This window comes from Talpa occidentalis, unplaced genomic scaffold, assembly GCF_014898055.3.
Source record: "Talpa occidentalis isolate TD23 unplaced genomic scaffold, MPIMG_talOcc4v2.1 talOcc4.8, whole genome shotgun sequence".
NCBI lineage: Eukaryota > Metazoa > Chordata > Mammalia > Eulipotyphla > Talpidae > Talpa > Talpa occidentalis.
Genome location: NW_023605194.1, coordinates 23,731,140 through 23,747,891, shown reverse-complemented (window position 1 = coordinate 23,747,891; position 16,752 = coordinate 23,731,140). Strand labels below are relative to the sequence as shown.

Below are 16,752 nucleotides of genomic sequence, written 5' to 3'. Positions count from 1 at the left end.
GAGAATGTTCCATGGTGGCTTCCTGAACTCTTTAGGAAGAAACAAACAAAAAGTCCAAAGCATTGACCGCACAGGCTTCTCCTCCACACTTTGTGGGTTGAGAGGAGGGATGTCTAAGAACTCAGAAACAGGCGTGGGCTCTGCACCAGGACAGGCAGGCGGATGCAGTCGGGCGGGAGAGTGTGTGTGCTTGCGTGTGTGTGTCTGTGTGTGTCCCGCTAAGTACTTCCTTCACTACACAGCTAATCCGATTAGCAGCTTTAGGAAACTCTGCAATGTTAATTCAAGGGCCCCATTCATAGCACAGCTTGGCCTATGCCTGCCCAGACCTCCCATTCTTCTCACTGCAAATAAAATGCACACAGAAGGACTTTCTCTCCCTGAAGAATGCGCTCTTGCCTCCTTGGCCCCCTCATCCAAAAAGCTGCTGCCACTTCCTCCGGCAGCTCCCATGGCAGGGAACTGGCTAGTTCAAAATGGGTGGCAGGGGATAGAGCGCTCTCCCTCCCAAGCACAGAGTAAGGCTCACTTTTACAGCAGTCACCCCAGGTGGCCTCCCAGCTGGCAGCTGTGCAGAACGGAGAAGGGTCACCAGTGCTGTGTCCCAGGTAGAGGGCCCTGGATGAGTTACTGCCTTTCTCTGAACCTTCATTTCTCTTACCATAGAATGGGGACTTGGGGCTGAGAGTGTAGCTGGAACAGAAGGCTGGAGGGAAGGACACTTGGGGCCTGACAGACACAGGCATTGTGTTTGGCTGCAGAAGAAGGGGAGGGAAAGTTGCTGGATGTGGAGGTTGTGGGTAGAGCCTGGAGGACCTGAGGGTCAGGCTAAGCCATGTTTCTGCTAAATGATATGGGGTCCCTGAAGGTTTGCAGGGAGCATCATCTGGTTAGTTTGTAGGGGAGCATCACAAATTATCCTGGCCAGTGGCTTAAGACCTCAGAAATCTCTTCTTTGGCAGTTCTTAGGGCTAACAGTCTGGAATGCAGGGTCCTGCTCCCTTAGAGGGCTCTAGGGAAAAGGTTTCCTGGCCTCTTGCCACCTTGGGGTAGTACTCCTTGGCTTGTAGCTACAGCCCTGCAACCTGTGATTCCCTTTGCACAAGGCCTCCTGTCTCAGTCCGTGTCCTCTTCAACTCCAAGAACTCCAGGCATTGGATTTAGGGCCCATACTATTTCCAGGATGATCTCATCTCAAAATCTTTAACTAATTACATCTGTAAAACTCAATTTCCAAATAAGGTCACATTCTGAGGTTCCAAGTGGACATGAATTTGGGGGGATACTGTTCACTACAGTGGTTGTAAGGTCAGGGCCAGGAAGCTAATTGGAAGCAGGAAACACTAGAGGGACTAGAGGCCTGGAGATTAAGTGGAACTAATCAACAGGACCCTGGTGCCCTAAGTGAACAGCTGGGCGCTCTCTGCTAGGGTCCTAGAACCCTCAGTGACTCTTTTTTGTGGCTAGGGCAGCACCCTGACTGGGCTTGCGGACCAAGCCCAGTGTAATTTTTGCTTACCCTCAGGCCCAGAAAGACTCCAGCATGGGACTTAGTCCAGGGATGCATGGACTCAGTCCTCTGCTGTGCCTTTTAGCTGGCAACATGGGGTGTTGGCGGGCACAGACTGGGCCTTGGGAAACCTGGTTTCGGCCACTGACTGGGTCTGAGACAGGAAAACGAGGAAGACTAGGTCACTCCTAGGACCAAGGCATTGCTCCACTCTGTAGCCAGGAAAGCAGCTCCAAATTCACAGGTTAAACAAGGAAAAGGATGTCCCTGCAGATTTCTGGGCCTATGCCCACTCTCACTCCTCCTGGGACTCAGAAACCCCTCCTCCCCACCCAAAAAAAAAAAGCAGGGGCACTTACCAAGGTTTGCAAAGGAAATAACCTGTGTTAAGAACACACCCTTTCACACATGGAGTGGAGGAGAGAGGGTAAAAGTGTGTTTCCTTATTAATTAATTTTTGTAATCAAAGCAAAAGTTTAAAAATCCAGATGCACATTTGCACATAGAAGCACTGTTTCTAATAGGGAAAGAATGCAGGAAAAAGGGGGAAACACACCCCTCTGTCCAAACTGAGTTTGACAAGTTGTGACAGCGTTGAACCACAACCACCACTAGGTGTGAAAAACCATTGTGAGCGGAGAAAGGCGTCCCAGATGCGGGGTAAGCGAAAGGTATGCGACACCGAGAGTGCAGAGAAAATCCTCCCCGCCTTTTAAAAATACCTACGTGCACACGCCCCAGCAGTGTGGGGCTGCAGGGAGGCCAGCCAGCAGGTCATGACGAGCTCCCTGGGCTGCAACAACAGGGTTTTCACTTTCTAGCTCTACAATATTGAGTGATTGGACTTATATATTTTTTGAACAACATGCAGTATTAGTTTCATCAGCAAAAACAATAAAAGATATTCCCATTCTGAAAATAAAACAACTATTCTACATCAATGCAAAGTGCTATTGGCCCTGAGAGGAAAGAGATCAGGGAAAGAATCGCTGCGCTGTAAGAAAGCTCTGGGGGAAAAACACCAGGCTCCAGAAGGAGAAAACAGCAGGTACCAGGTACCAGGTTCGGAGGCCTGAGGCCAAGCCCCCAGTGCTCCCTCCAGCACATCACAAACTTCCCCCACTCTCCACTCGAAACTTAAACACTCCCAGATCAGTGCTCTTTTTGCAAATACAACTCAAGGTAATAATGAGCAGAAAGATGCAGAGTTGATACTTACTGAGCATTTATTACATGCCAGACACTGCTAAGAACTTTCCATATATTCTGTCCCTTTTTCCTCACCTTCCTCTAAGGTTTGGATTCTTATTTTTCTGTTGAACAAATGAGGAAACTGAGGCCCAGCTCAAAGATTCAAGCCCAGGCAGTCTGGTGCCATAACCCCTGACTGTGACCAGCTCTTCAAACACCCTTCAACGAGCAAAGCCCTGATGGAGCGCTGGATCTCTTAAGCCCCTGGTTGTGGCTCCAGGGTCTGCCAGTCTCCATCTATCTCTTCCTTCTCCCCCCTCCACCAATGTTGGCCAGTGCCTTCGAGGGACCAGGCGCTTGGCCAGCTCTGGGTTTTCCAAAGTCAGATCTTATATAGATTCTGCCCTCTCACAGTTCACAGGGCAGAGGGAAAGAGAAGACAGATACCCAAGTTCTTAGGCCATGAGGCTAACCACACTGGCCTTGGGGCAGTGCCACGAGGGAGGTGAGGTTGAGTTGTTAAGCTTCCCCTCACTGCACCCTCAGGAAGCCTTCTGCACAGACACCGTTGCCACAGCTGGGCATACCCTTGGCATGGGGTTAGCCATGCCCAGCCTCTCTCTGGGGTCTTCGACTTTCCTTGCCAAGTCTTGGCCCCCAGCTGATGGGGGTGACCTTGAGCATTCGCGATGGTGGATGGGCAGAGGATGTGAGTGGGGACCCCAAGCCAGAGAGACCAAGTCCCAGAAGGATCACTGGATCTGGCATGATCGCCACTCCTGCTTTCCAGGTCAATATGTACCCGGGCAGAGCATAAACAGTACAACCATTTTCAAAAACTGTTTGACAGTACCGAAAACTAAACTTGCGTATGCTCTGTGATCCCTGGGTAAACATCGAGTGGAAACAAAAGCTTGTGTCCACTGAAAGACACACATGAGGATGTCAGCAGCAGTCTTGTTATCACAGCCCATACTATAAACTGTCCAAGTGCCTGTCGACGGAGAATGAATAAACTAAAGACCGTTCACACAAAAGAATATACATACAACACACACACACACTACACAATGAAGGGGAGTGAATGCTTCACACAACAGTGCGGAGGAATTTCACAATCATGAAATGAGAAGTCACACACTACACAACACATACCATGAGGCCCTATGGGAGTCAAGAGCATTTTAGGGGTGAATGAGGTCACATCAGAGGGTACTTGGGATGGGTGTTGATTGGAAGAGGACATAACGAAGTCTCTGGGGTTCTGGAAATATTCCAAGCCTTGGCCTGGGGTGAAGATATGTGGGTGAACAAAGTTAAAAAGAAAAATTCTAACCACAGAATGAGCGGGTCAGCTTCTCTAGGTCTTGAAGAACTTGGGGAAAGAATAGGACTATGGAGTGGTGGGATTAGGAGGAAATACTTCCTTTCGTTAGAGTTCACTTAAGGTTGTGCATATATTGGTGTGGAAAATAAATTGATTCTAAAGTCCATTTAAAATGGGAGTAGACTTTGCAAACCATAAAGACGAGGTCTCCAATAGCCTAGAAATGATAGTCCCAGACTCGCACCAAAAAGCAATTCTAATCGCTCTCCCTTCCTCCCAGCCTTCCTCCCAATGGGGTTCCTCTGACTTCCTCTGACTTCCTAGGTGTTCCCCCTGGTCCCCAGCTTCTGTGGGGGGCTTGCAGCTTGATCCTTGCAGCTGCTCACATTCTTCACGAACTGTTAGTGCCCCTCAGTCTGGCACATCCCCACCCGCCCCTCTGACAGACACCGTCACCACCTTCCCTCGTCAACTGCTCCGGGAGCATCTCCCCACCACACCCTCAAGAGCCACACGCCCGTGCTCCCCCACCGTACCTCTGATCCCCTCTCATAGTCCCTGTCTTTGCACATGGCTCCCCTCCACCTCAAGTGTCTTTTCTCAGTTCTTCACAGGAACTCCTCGCCACCCTTCAGGACAGAAGGCAGGATTCCCAGGGCTCACCTAGGGAGGCTTCTCCACCCGCTCCTCTCCTCCCACTGCTCTTGGTTCAGTACGACACTTGCCGTGAGGAATTACGTCATCAAGCTGCATCTCAATCTCATTCCACTAACACCTGAGTGCTGATGTCTGCCATCACCTGAGAGCCTGTTTGTGCCAGCACCAGGCGAGCCCATCCCCCTCGGCGTCGAGCCTCCTGAGTCCCTGTTAGAGGGAAGGTTGGCTTCATGTCCACTTCACAGACAGAAAAACTGAACTCTAGAGGTGTTAGGGAGCTTGTCTGCTAAGCCCTCGAAGCCCTCCTGACACTGTCCACCCGGTGAGAGCAGGGTCCCGGAAGGCAGGTCATATCTGCCTTCTTCCTCCGCTCACCAGCAGGACACCTGCCCCTCACCCCCCAGCAAAGGTGTCATTTCAGCTATGCAAGATGAGTAAGTGCTGGACATCTGCTGTACTACATTGTGACTACAATTTATGATACTACGTGTATACTTTAGCACTTATAAGAAAATATATGTCATTTTATGTGTTCTTGCTGGAAATAATAAAGCAAAATACTTCACGAGAACAGATGGATGGCGGGAAGAAGGGTGGCAAGGCAGCCGGGACAATGTCACATCAGGCACCAAAGAACCAGCCATTGTCAGCCTGCCAGGCCTCGGTCCCACCGCTCAGCCCTCAGCCCCTTCTGAGCACGGGCCACCCAGCGCTGCAGCACCTGTGGGCAGGGAGGTGAGGACTCAAGAGACCAGCCCCACTAATATTCACCCCAAGGCTGGAGGCCAAGAGGGAGAGACAAAGAGCACCCAGAGTGTGGAGCCCCACCTATGAGTCTTGCCTCTGGTTTTCCTGGATTTTCACCTGGGTTGTCCCCAAACAAGAACACAACACCCCATGGGCAAACATCTTCATCATTATTAGCATTAGCATCAGACAAGCACTATCTGGGCCCACACAGGCATTTTCTCCAGTTGAGGGGTGCTGGACGCTGGCGTCAGGGCCCTGGACAACCTCCACGGAGCTCAAGCCTGAACCCTCTGAGCTCAAACCTGAACCTTCCAATAAAGACGCAGAGGGAGATCTTCTTAGAAGGACCAGCAAACTTGCAGGCTCCGGTTCCACCACCAGTAGCAGTTTCCACAGACAGGTGGGCAGAGCACTGACAGGCTGAATACCAGCAACCAGGGAATGTCAGAGACCCTGCCCTCTCTCTAGGGTCGGGGAGGGTACAGTCTTACCTGTGCCGTGTCCCTCTTTCTCCACCGACTGCTTGATCCGGTCTCCTGCCTTATTGATGTGAAATAGCTTCAGGTCATCTTCATCTAAGGCAATGTCTCCCCAAAAGACAGCTGGGGGGGAAACATAAATGGATTCATTTAAGCTGGAGATCAAGAATTGGATTTGTGAATTTGGATTCGGACTCCTGAATCTAAGAGACGGGGTTGTTAGAGAGGCAGGACTGACACATGATAATTCTGTGCATCAAGGCTACAGGGCAGGGACCGGCCTCCATGAAAGCAACAGATCTGTAAAATATTTTGAATAGTCAAACTGTCTCTCTTGACCTGTAGGTAGTTCTAGGTAAAATCACCACAGACAGACAGTTCTCTCTTCCTCAGAGCCCCCGGGATACAAAAGAAAACTCATTATGTGATAAATGAGCCAAGTGTTCACAATATTTGTTGTCTTTCCCTGGGGGAAGATTCTATTTCCATGCCCAATGATGGCAAGGTTTACTCCACCACCGGGGGCCTGGCCCCTGGCACCACTCAGTAAATACGAGATGGTCCACAGCACTGTATCCCCCAGCACTGAGATCCACAGAATGGCCTGCATTAATGGTGAGGAGCAGTGAGGCCAACAGATGTTTGTGCGGTGTGACCCCAGGGGTGACTGACCTCTAGCACCCAGCCCAGGGCAGCCCCTACCCACAGCAGCCACAAGAGGGCACAGGCCCTCCTGCTGGAGCACTCACCTCAGACCTCATGGCTGCCACTGTATTCTACCCCATCTCAGGAACCAGAGAGCTCTCTCCCTCCCACCCCCAGCTAGTCTCCTAACCCATGGTCCTGGAGGCTCCCTGCCACGAGGTCTGGACCCCACACTCTGCCTTTCTGCTTGACAGACCCTGTATCAGGATCCCAAAGAAAGTTCCTGTGAGTGTCCCTCAAAGATACAGTCCAAGAAGGCTGCCTGCCCACTACTCGGGGAGGACACTGGCCGGAGAATGATTGCTCAGCACAGATCTGTGCCCTGGAAGCTCCCAGTACTGGGCTCAGCTCTGCTGATTTCAGACCTGGGTGAAGGGCAGCCCAGGACAGAGGTCCAGGATCAGGAAGTCACCACCCCATCCACAGACATGAGCACACCGTGCAGGAGACCACGTAATTTGTTCAAGGTCATTAAGCAAGCACTTTGGCCAAGTCAGAACTCAAGGCCAGGATGGCCTTACACTCCAGTCTGAATCAGCAGAGCAGGATCTCCTGTGCATCTAGGAGCCGGGAGTGAAAACTCCTGTTCCAAAGTGGGAGAAGTTGACTTTTGACATCCCAAACAAGCTTGAGGCACTGTGGGGAGTCCGAAACCCAGGTTCCTGTCCCAACATAGTTCCTTCAAGGCTCTCAACCAGGGCCCTGGCAGAGAATGCAAGAAAGCCAGGCCTGCTGGGAGGTAGGGGTGGCATGCTGGGACTCCCCAGAGGTCACAGGTCAAGTCACACAATTCTCACAGCACACCGGGGCAGGCAGGGAGCATTTATCAGCGAAGCATGCAGGAAGGGCTCTGTCTGCAACCAGGAGATGGCACAGGCCTCTGGCAGGCTCACATCCTGACGGGGCTCCAACTGCACCCCAGGGATTTCAAAGGCACATCGTGGAATTATGGAGGGAGTCCACTTCTGAAACAGCCTTCCCTCCCAGCCAGCCAGAGCCCATGTCTCCTATCCTTTCACAGATAATTCCTGCAGGGCTCTGCTAAGTGGCCCGGATTCCATTGGCTCCAGAAGGGCCGCAGGAGGTTCTATTGTGCCTGAGCCATCCTGAGCGATGATGCTATCCTTTAAAAGAACCGTCGTTCTACCCGAACTTCTCCTTTTGTCACCAGCATAACTGAAGTTAATAAATACTCAGGTTTCACTTCTACCTTCGCAGTTTGATGAAGGGGAGGGTGAGTCACCTCAGCACGCAGCACGCAGGGGACACACAGGAAATGTTAGTTGTGTGAATGCTGGAGGAAGCTCCAGAGGCCACAGCAGACTATCCTCAGGCTCCGCCATAAAACGAAACCTGTGCCCCAGCAGAGCTTCCTGGCCCTTCATCAAGGGTTATTACACGCCAACAGAGAAGAGTGGCCGTCCCCCAGTGAGGATGGCCTCTCGGTTCCACAGGCTAAAGGCACGTCAGGAAATGAGCATGGGTTATTAGCTGTTAACGCGGTGAGAGACAGTCCCCAGGCCTGTCTCAAAATAAGAACAAAAATTTATCTTTCACAAAAATTGGGTTGAAAATCTTCCCTGGCTGGGGGGGCCATCATCAAACAGGTACCCAAGGTGCCATTGAAAGTCTGTTTATGTGGACAAGGGTTTTTGTCTCCTGTGTGCATGACGGTATCCCCAGGGCCCAGAGCAGTGTCTGGAACAGTGCTAGAATCTAGAATATATACAGAAAATATTTATTAGCAAATAGTGAAAGGAGAGTGTGTTCTAGAATCTATTTGTGTAAGTTCAATGCCCAACGCAAGGTCCGATCACTTCCCAGACACTAACCATGTCTTCTTCCTTTTGAAATACGGAGATATCAGAAAACATGAAACCGAATTTTCAATAGATAGTCTTGTTTCCGGCATCCATTCTGCCATTATAGCCACAGTGAGGAGGAAGGGCAAGATCTACTTCAGAGAAGGAGGGGGACATGGCCTGGGGGGAGGGGGCTCCCCATCAGATAGGAAAGAGGATGAGGAGGAAGGCCTCCAGGTCAGAGGATAAGAGGAGAGGCGAGGAGCCTCCTGGGCACATCTACTCTGAGCCCACTCGCTAAGGCAATGATAACAATAATAACAAGAATAATTGCGAGTGTTCTTCAGGTATACTCAGGGATTGAGTGAGACCTCACATATATTATCTTACGTGACTCTTACAGAACCCAAGTAGGGAAGGGTCATAGAGTTTAATAACTCGTTCCATAGTAATAAATGAGGAGTGAAGGTCATCAGTAGACTGTGGTCATTGTGATCATATAGTCAGCCAACACCATGAGTGATCTCTAGTAGTCAGATGGCATTTGAATATCAAGACCCGGGGCCCCAGCATATAAGGGAAATACGAAAATGATCCAGTCTTTACTCAAGTTTAAAGGGTGTTAGAGCTAGCTGGGAAGATATTTTAAAATGTTTAAAGCAAAAGAAATGCAAAACTGGGCCAAATGACCTTTCGGGCCCTGGGGAGTGAATAGACAAAGCTGGGTAAAGTGTAACTTTAATCTGGGGACCCCCAGCCGTGAGACCACCCATGGGAGGCATTGACAGCAATTCTAATAGAACTCAGAAGCCTCTGTCATCCAGAAAACTGTTAACAGAGATGACAACCCCAAACATTACTTAGGAGGATAACGTTTCATAGTTTGAGAAGTCCCTAGAAATTACCTTTTAATATCATGAGTTTAGAAATCTAAATTCATTAGTGTATTAGTGTATTTAGGAGCCTCAAACCCTTACTATTGATTCTTGTGTTCGGTATGAAAGAATTTAACTTTTCAGCATAACTACTGGGTCTTGTGACCTCAATTTTAAAAATACGATTTAAGCAATATGTATTTAGACTTGTGACTTTAACTTGAAATCTTTCCAAGTTTTTGAATGGCATTGGCAAATGTTTTAAAAGGATTCAAGATTGACCATATTCACAAGTTTTATTATTTGATTCATAAGAGTTATTTAAGAAATAAGGAGGGATGGTTTGTTAGTTAGAGAAATGAAGTAGTTAAGAAAGAAAGTGAATACACCCAAGTAACATATTATATATGTTATTTATATATATATATATATATAAAGTATCAACAAAAACATACTATACTGATCTGCAATAGAGGTTTCTGTGCTATCATGTTCGATATCAGAACACTTTGCTATGGTAACCTCTAACCACATACAGTTGTTGGATGCTTGAAATGTGGCTAGTGTAACTGAAGAACTGAATTTACAATTTTATTTTAATGAATTTAAATTTAAACTGTCACATGTGGCCAGTGGTTATAAGTATATATAACAATATAATATAAATAAGAAAAAAAATATACATATTATATACCATAATATGTAATATAAAATAAATTCTATTCAAGATAGCAGCAATAAGCATCATATATCTGGTAGTAATCTTGATATGAAAAGTGTGGTTAAGAATATAAAATTCTCCTAAAAGTTATAAAAAGTGTCTGACATGAAAAGAGAAGCATACTCTATTCCTGAACTGCTTATATTTTCCAAATTAACATGTATGTTTAACATACTTTGATCAAAATCTCAATAATTTTATTGTTGATAAAATTATATTAAGGTTCATCTGTATACTTATGTGATAACAGTCAAGAAATAGAGTACCAAAGAGGGTATCTAACAAGACTGGGCATCAAAATACATTACAATGCTACAATCACCCAGCAGCATAGGAGAATCTGGAAGCATCTTTAGACTATATAGGAAATTCATATAGCACAAATTTGTGGAAAGAGGACTAATTAATGAATTATGTTGAGACAAATGGGTAAGCTATTTGAGGAAAAATCAATTTGTTCCAGAACCTCACACTGTGCACTAAAATAAATTCCAAATAAACAAAAATAGAAAACTTAGAAATTAAGTCAACAAATTGAACAGTATTTAGAAATCGAATTATTTCTAATTCTATACATTCAAAGCACAGAGCTATCGAATTGTTACCAAAAGGCAAACCATGGCCTATGGCAGCCTCCTTAGAGAAGATTCTCAAGGGATTCCTTTCACCTGGTGGCCTTCTTCCTCTACCACCAACCACACGCAGAGCTGTCTTGGAGTTTAATAGACATACAAAAATCACAAGGCCCACCCCAGTTCTGCTGCGTCAGAAGCTGCCTGTGAACAAGATCCCCAGGTATAACATGTAAACCCTAAAGTGTGGAAGGCACTGAGCCAAGGCACCAGGGACTTTGCCACCATCAAGCACGCCCCTGTGGTCACGCTCCCCTGGTCCACTCTCATGTCCGTCATAGTTGGACTAAGGGGTCAAGCAGGGAAATTCTTCATAAATACAGAACTTGGGTGCATAGGTCATAGGAAGCATCAAAAAGGTACATGCATGAAAATGTGCTCTGCTCAGGTCTTGGGGTTGACCCTACTAAGGACTCCAACCTGCAATTCAGGGAGCTGTCACCAGGTGGTAGCGTTTTGTTGTGAACCTCTGGCTGAGAACTCTCAGGAACAGGTTATGAAATACAATCAGAAAATAGAAATCTTTATGAGGCAGTTAAAGACAGTTTTAAAGCTAATATGTAATACATTTGAAAATACGAAAGGAAACTGAGTTTAATAAAATGCTTTCTAATAATACCCTAATTAATGCTGTGCTGAGGAAGGGGAGAACCTTGATTTGTAGCATTTCCTGATGTCCCTGAACATAAGTGAATGAATGCTCCTGGCTGAAGCCCCAGGGGAAGGCAGGGCATGAACTCTGAGCCCCATTTTATGGAGCAAGTGAGGCTTAGGGAAGCTGAGGACAAAGCTGGGTTTACAATCGGTGAAAAGGGATGGGGCTTGAGCTCAGGTCCTTTGTTCCAAACTTGAAACTCTGTTCACTGCCTGACACAGGACCCAGTCTCTAGAACTGGGATAGAAGGTGAAGGCTGCGCTCCTGCTCAGTGGAAAGAGCTCTGTTCTCAGAGAGCTGCTGGGCTGGAAGATGGACACCTCACAGGGCTGCTTGGAGGACACAGTGCAGGAGGCGTTGGCTGGGAGGGTCTTACCCCTCCCCGCCTGAGATTCTGAGTCTGGTGCAGGGATCCTGAGGGTGTTAAGTGGTCCAGAGTGAGCCAGGAAGAGCCCTGAGTTAAAGCAGCATGGAACCTTGGGCATGGTCTGCACCGGGGAATAGGGAACTTGGATGCTGTGTGTGACACTGGGCAAGTAACTGTTGCTGGGCAGGTAACTGTCCCTCCGGTAACAGTCTCTCCCCCACACGATGACACGGCTGCACCAGCACACATCCCCCAAGGCACGGCAAGCAACAACTGGGAGAGTGCTGGTAGGAAGATTTCCGGGATCCCAGCCAGACCTAGGGAATCAGAATCTCTGGGGATAGGGCCCAGAACCCAGAACCCAGGAACAAGCATTTAAAAGTCACCCCCGGCCCTGTCCCTGAAGTCTCTGGACCAGGGGAGGCTCTGAGCTCCCTCCAGCTCTAAGGTTTGATTTCACCACAATTGCTTTTAGAGAAGGGTAGCGCATCCACGGAGAACCTGCCCTCGGCCACGCCTGTAACGAGCCACTCAGGAAGGACCTCGCTAATGTGCCAGAAGATTGTCACCTAGAGATAAGCCGAGATTATTGGAAGAACTAAATATGGAGCACTGAAACCATTGGAATTCCTCTCAGGAAACAGGCTGAGGTGGCTGGAGGGGCCAGAGCAGGGAGAGTTACAGGGAAATCCTACCCAGAGACACATTTAGTTCACTTCAAGTTTCCAGCGGAGGGTTTTAACAGGTTTAAAGCAGTTTTCTGTGAATCTTTGTCAAGGGAGTGTATGTACAAACAAACAGGGAGGGTTTTTTTTTTAGTAAAAAGTTAATCGGCTTAAAGTGTGCAACTAAATAAGCAAAGCTTACATTAAAGTGACCCACAGAGAAAGGACCCATGGAAAGAAAGTTCTAGGAAATACAATATGGCCTCTATGTTCTTTTGTAGTTCCATGCTATAAATATTCATGGGGCGGTGTTAATGGGGTCCGCAGCTCTATGCAACCACAATAGTTTTTTTGTTTATTCTCAGGACCATGAACTTTGAAACCATGAACCTAAATTTCAGGACTCTGCATTCAGGCGCGTTTGCAGAGCAGGAGGGGAGAGGTTCAGGCCCACAGAGGACAGAGGAGAGGAAACAGGGCAAGATGTGAATCACGCCTCCTGGATCTTTTGGTTGAGATTAAAGAGTAGGATCTGTTTAGTATGGGAGGCCTCCTGTCTCTAGGGTCTCCAGCTGCCCCAGCCTGGCGACATGGCCCTCACAAGGGATACACCGTTTAGTTACTGAAGCATATGGCAGAGAGGAGTGAGGAGTTGGAAATAATTTAATTGAATCAAACAGATTTGTTGCAAGTTTTATCTTGAAGACTTTAAAAAACTCGTTTGAACTATAAACTAAGATGGAGAGAGTATAAGAGTCATCTGAGTGTTGTCCTTGTTTTCAATATGAAGAAACAGGTCCATGAAGGTTTAAGGACTTGTTCAAAATAGCACATCTAGAAGCCATGTGTGCTGACTCTAACCCAGGGCTTGTCCCCTACTCCATGCAAATATGAGACAAGCACGTGGCTCTTCACACCCTTGCCCCCAAGCCAGAGACCCCTCAGCCTGCGGCTCCCCTGTCCACTGAGCCTGGGCACAGCCTCTAAATCCATCCACAAAGTGCTACAGAGAGCAGGCACCAGCTGGTAGAAAAGGCACACGAGTTGGGAAATACTTGGCATTTATGTCCTACACCATGCTGGCAACATCCCTAATTCACTGCCCATTTGTTCAGCTAAGGGTTATCCTTCAAAGCCACTTAAAGTCTGAACTTAGGGCTCTGGGAGTACACACGAGACATGTAGCAGAACCTGAGAATCCCTAAGACACTGCATGTAAAGTCAGGACCTAGGAGAGCGCCACACAGAGCTGGGTTTCCTATAGAGCCACTCAGAAAGCTGACTTCACCCAAAGGATCACCCACCCTGCCTTGATTTACAGATGAACCAAGAGGGTCTGGCTGATGCCTCCTCTGGTGGCCTCCTGCCCTGTCTCTTCCTCTTCATCCATAAGAACTGTGCCAGTGCTCAGCTTTCCAAGCAGGACTCACTTGGCTTAAGAAATACCTGTTCAGCTCATTTCCCAGGAAAAAAAGGATTATCCACCTTATCAATATAGGTGGGCAATATTTACAAGGCTATTGAAGTTTTACAGGTCCACATAGGTTTCATCTCATGTTCCAACTCCACTCAATTGGTGATGTTCCTTTGAGCATAGTAAGGGGATGTCTTGGAACCCACAGGAAAAAGATCCGTGACTAGTTAGCCAAGCCTGCCATAAGCAGCGGGTGGGGGTGGGGGGACAGCATCGCGGTGCCACACGTGGCCATTTACAAATGCATGCTGTGAAGATGCCCAAAACACTTCCGCCCATGTAAATGAGTATCCATGGCAAAGCCGGGGCTATGGCTGAAGCTATTCTTTTATACTTAGTCTCCACCCTCTCTGCCCTACTCTGTGTCCAGGAAGGCTGATCCTGTGCACTGCACTCTCCATGCCCCTGGCCCTCTGGCTTCCATTAATGCTCAACAGGAAGCGATCCTGGCAAATCAGAGGGAAGAAGAGAAAGAGGTGCAGCATTTCTTCCCTGCTTTGGGGCTGGGTCTCTGGTGGTAGGTGCATCTCTCTACCACTGCACCCCTGCAAGGTCGCAGCTCCTGGAACATGGTTCCCTTTCCTCCTCCCTGCAGCAATAGCGGTGACTTGCTAGTCTCTGGATGCCCCACACCCTTGTTTATTCCTGTAACCCTGCCTATGTAAGCAGTCCCTCCTTAAGATCTCTTCATTTGAAAACAGCTGGGGTAAATTCTGGGCTATTTCCTGCTGGGACCCTGGCACATATAGCTGTTCTAAGAAAATCCTTGTTATTTCCATCGCTAAATAGGAAGATGGCACTCTAACTGGTAACGTGAAAGACTATTTTGGCACGAGATGATGGTTTTCACTGTTTCACTCCAGCAGAACAGGACCTACTGCTCTCTCACACCTGCTGTGTTCCCAAAGCGAGGGCTCACAACCTCCACTCAAGTGCAGAGAAGGGTGCATTTTAGATCCTGAAAGCCAAAAGACTTTAGGGCTCTGCGTCTTTGCACTCTATGTGCCTGATTCCAGGAGCAGGCACATTTCATAAGCGATAATATTTCCACTGTGTAATGATCTCCTTTACAGCCATAAGTTACCAGTGCAATTTTGTTGAACTAATTATGAAGACAGAGGCCCGCGAGAGACCTAAGCAGTGCAGAGAGTAGAAAGATATCTTAGTGAAAAGGAAAGTGACGTGGTCTACCTCCAACCTTCCAACAGCCATCTGTGTGCCCTTGGCTAAGTTACTGCCCCTGCCAGCCCTTAGGGTCTGCAGAGGAGACATGAAAAACTTAGAATAAATAATCCCAATTTCTTCCATTTCTAACATGATACAAGTTTTTATTCTAAGATCTTATTTTGTGAACCTGATTAACTTTTGGTAATGATACCAAAAAAATGAGTGTCAACATCATTATTTAGACAAGATTTTCTTCATAAAGGGCCAGAAAATTCAGCCTATTGTGGCAGAGAATGCTTATTGTCCACCAATGTCTTTCTCCTCTTTTCCATAATAACAGAACCTTTACTTTTCTGTGCCAGGCTTTCCAGAAGAAAGATTTCTCAATTTATAGCAATCTGTGGCCATGTGACTAAGCTCTGGCCAATAAGATGAAAGCAGAAGGGACAAATGGTTTCCCAGGTGTCTTCTCACGTAGACTTTGCACGTTTCTCTTGCATGCCTCCCATACGGTGCCTGAGGACCCCTCAGGTCATGAGGATAGTAACACAGGGGCCTCAACCCAGGGAGAGTAGAGTGGTAAGCTGGGAGGAGACTGGATTCTGGAGGACTTCCTGAAGCAACTGCCTTAGCGGCCCTGGATTGCAGACCTCTAGGCTTTGACATAATAAAGAAACTTCTAGTTTATTTAAGCCAATGTTCCAGTTAGCAATATATTACCTCTCAGCTCTCAATCTACTCTTTTTTGTCATGTTTTTGACACTGAAGCTAGATCCTGTAAACGTTTCTCCTTCGCCAAGTGGCAGGACATTAGGCTTTATCAGTAGAGGACACTTGAGGGAAATTGCAAGAAGAGGAGATTTTCCATAATTCTGCTGGACTCTTCCTCTTGCAGGGATGGAGTAGTGGCCAGCAGTAGTGTCAGGAGACCCAATGGTGCCCAGGCTTCAGAGCTTTACAAGTGCTCCAGTGGGCAATATCCTGCTCTCATCAGCCTCTTCCTCTATCTCCTGGAACTTCGCCACCTCTGGGGAGTCAACACCACACTCTTCTGTGAAGTTAGAATCTCAGCCTGGGAGAGGAGAGGGGGCAGTGTCCTCTTCCAAGTTCCTTTCTTCCCTAGTAGTTGTGCCCTGTATCTGTTATTCGTATCTTCTTTCTTAGATCTCTTTACCTCTTTAATAGTCAATCCACTTTTGTTAGTTAATAATCCTTTATGTTAAATTTTCAATTTGCCTTCCAAATTCCTGAGATGGTTTCATCTTTCTGACAGGACCTTGATGGACACAGCTAATTAACTTGGGTCTGCTATTAGCAATTTAGCCTCATCTAATCTGATCAGACCATGTCCACATCTCCAGCAACAAAAGTCAATGGTACGGAACAAACTTCCTGCTTTTAAAAAATCTTCTCTCCAAAGATTATTTTTGACATATATGATAGATAAAAGGTTGAAGCCCTTAACATTTAAGAATTCCTACAAAGATGTACAAAAATGAGCATCTATGGCCTCCCCAGTGGCGCAGCAGGCTGAGCACAGCATGTGAAGCTGTCCGCAGCCTCCGCAGCACTGGTTCGATCCCGGGCCGGCCAGGGAGAATCCCACATGATGAAGCAGACCTCTCCTGTCTGCCCGTTGCTCCCCTCAACAGTGCTTTCGGTTCATCTGCCTGTTCTGTTCCCCGCTCTGTCTCTGGTGAAACCTCGCACCCTCCCGCGACTCTGGCTCTTGCATAAATAAAAATAAATCTTTTGTACCCCAGCTCTTGTACCCC

General features: G+C 47.6%; 1 protein-coding gene across 1 annotated transcript in view; it reads right to left on the bottom strand.

Moving 5' to 3' along the window:
* The window catches only part of TLL2 (tolloid like 2), a 98,274-nt gene that overhangs the window by 70,233 nt on the left and 11,289 nt on the right, over nt 1–16,752 (bottom strand). The window contains exon 2 of the mRNA XM_037497099.1: nt 5,927–6,037. Within this exon, the coding sequence (XP_037352996.1) occupies nt 5,927–6,037 (111 nt within the window). The remainder of the gene's footprint in view (nt 1–5,926; nt 6,038–16,752) is intronic.